The sequence below is a fragment of the Orycteropus afer genome, unplaced genomic scaffold (assembly GCF_000298275.1).
Source record: "Orycteropus afer afer isolate SDZICR_OR568_19922 unplaced genomic scaffold, OryAfe1.0 scaffold00101, whole genome shotgun sequence".
Lineage (NCBI taxonomy): Eukaryota > Metazoa > Chordata > Mammalia > Tubulidentata > Orycteropodidae > Orycteropus > Orycteropus afer.
Genome location: NW_006921688.1, coordinates 3,835,888 through 3,837,397, shown reverse-complemented (window position 1 = coordinate 3,837,397; position 1,510 = coordinate 3,835,888). Strand labels below are relative to the sequence as shown.

The 1,510-nt window shown below is 44.8% G+C and overlaps 1 protein-coding gene across 1 annotated transcript in view; it reads right to left on the bottom strand.

Moving 5' to 3' along the window:
• UST (uronyl 2-sulfotransferase) overlaps positions 1 to 1,510 on the bottom strand; it is a 477,109-nt gene that overhangs the window by 75,153 nt on the left and 400,446 nt on the right. Inside the window, exon 7 of the mRNA XM_007943198.2 lies at positions 828 to 985. Coding sequence (XP_007941389.1) covers positions 828 to 985 — 158 coding nt within the window. The remainder of the gene's footprint in view (positions 1 to 827; positions 986 to 1,510) is intronic.

Genomic DNA, 1,510 nt, shown 5'->3' with positions numbered 1-1,510 from the left:
GGCTTGGCTATGGAATGTGAAATGGAAAGTTGCATTGGCAGAAATTTCACCTGCTTCTTACTTCTATAAGCTAGAATGCTATCTCCCACGTCAGGACAACCAAACACAACCACAGACACATTTGTGAGTAAGTAAGTATGCAAAGCTTGTTGTGGCAGCAGTGGATCAGAAGAATAGGAAAGACACGCACAATGTTGTTTATCTTCGTCCCAAGATAAAAACAATGGGGAAAAGAAATAACGGAATTCTGAAAGTAATTACATTTACAGTGATACTCTGGGCAACCCTCAGAATGGTTTGGCTGCATTCCATTGCATACTTCCATTTGGAAACCAACTCAATTTGTTAGATGGAAGTCCTAATTGTCTTCTCAATTTGCTGCTCTGTCTACTCTCCTGCTAGGATTTTACACATCAGACTGCTTTTGTCAAATCAAAGTGGGGACAGAGGTACTTCTTCACAAAGAAGGTGACATCATATTCACACACATTTCTGCCGAAGGACCCCAGGTACACACATGCTTATTCATTGGTCCACCATAGCAGCATGTCAGGACAAGGTCAGCTGACAAGGGTGCCAACTTCACCTTCCAAGGGGAGACACGGAACCACCAAGTCTTTAAAACATGGCGAGTTTATGCTTGAAAATGAAGCACCAGGTTTGGGAGTCCGTACCTCATGGTGCCAACCTTCCTTTGCAAGCCAGGGAGTTTGTCTCTATTACCAGAAGAGATAATGGCGCACCTCGATTTCCTGAATGCTCTTCAAGGTGAGTGACCCCTGACACAGACCTCCCACCGGGAAGAGCTTGATTATGAACGGAGTTACCTGGGTTTTTGTAGATGCCGAGCACACCCTTGAAGTAATGAGGTAAAAATCTCTCCAGTAAAAGCAGCACATCTTCCAGCTCTTCAAGAATCCCCACAAGCAGGAAGTTTTCATTCACGTTCAGTTTTGCTCTTTCGAGGGCCCACTCACCAGGCTCCCTTTTGGATATAAAAACCATTTGTAAATCAAAGATTAGTCTTTGAAAGGCAGCAACAACCTGCTGAAAGTTTATTGCTTCTAACCTACCTCTCCCCTTTCACCTGAGTTCCCATCCTGTTTCCTTCAAAGACCAGCCCTAACACCACACTCCTCCACAGACCTCCCTGGTCCTGCCAGCTGAGTGTCCCTGGACTCCTCACCCGCCTGCTGCGCTTGGGCAGTGGCCCCCTCCTGGCCTCAACCCCTGTCAATGAGGCAAAATGCCCAGTTCAGGGTCCTGAACTTAGAGGGTCCTTCCACTAAGTAGAATATATGTTGAAAGAAGAATAGAGGCACAGGCAGTCAGATACTCAAAAACATACCAGTCAGGGCGATAGGAAGGGCTTTTAGTAAGAGGACCAAGCCAAGCCAATTATGACAAGTTAGTTTTTAAATATAAAATGTATGGACAGACTATATAGAAATCAAAAGAGGGCATGTCTGCCAGTCATCTTCTTTTTTAAAAGACAGTTGTTGTTGTTTTA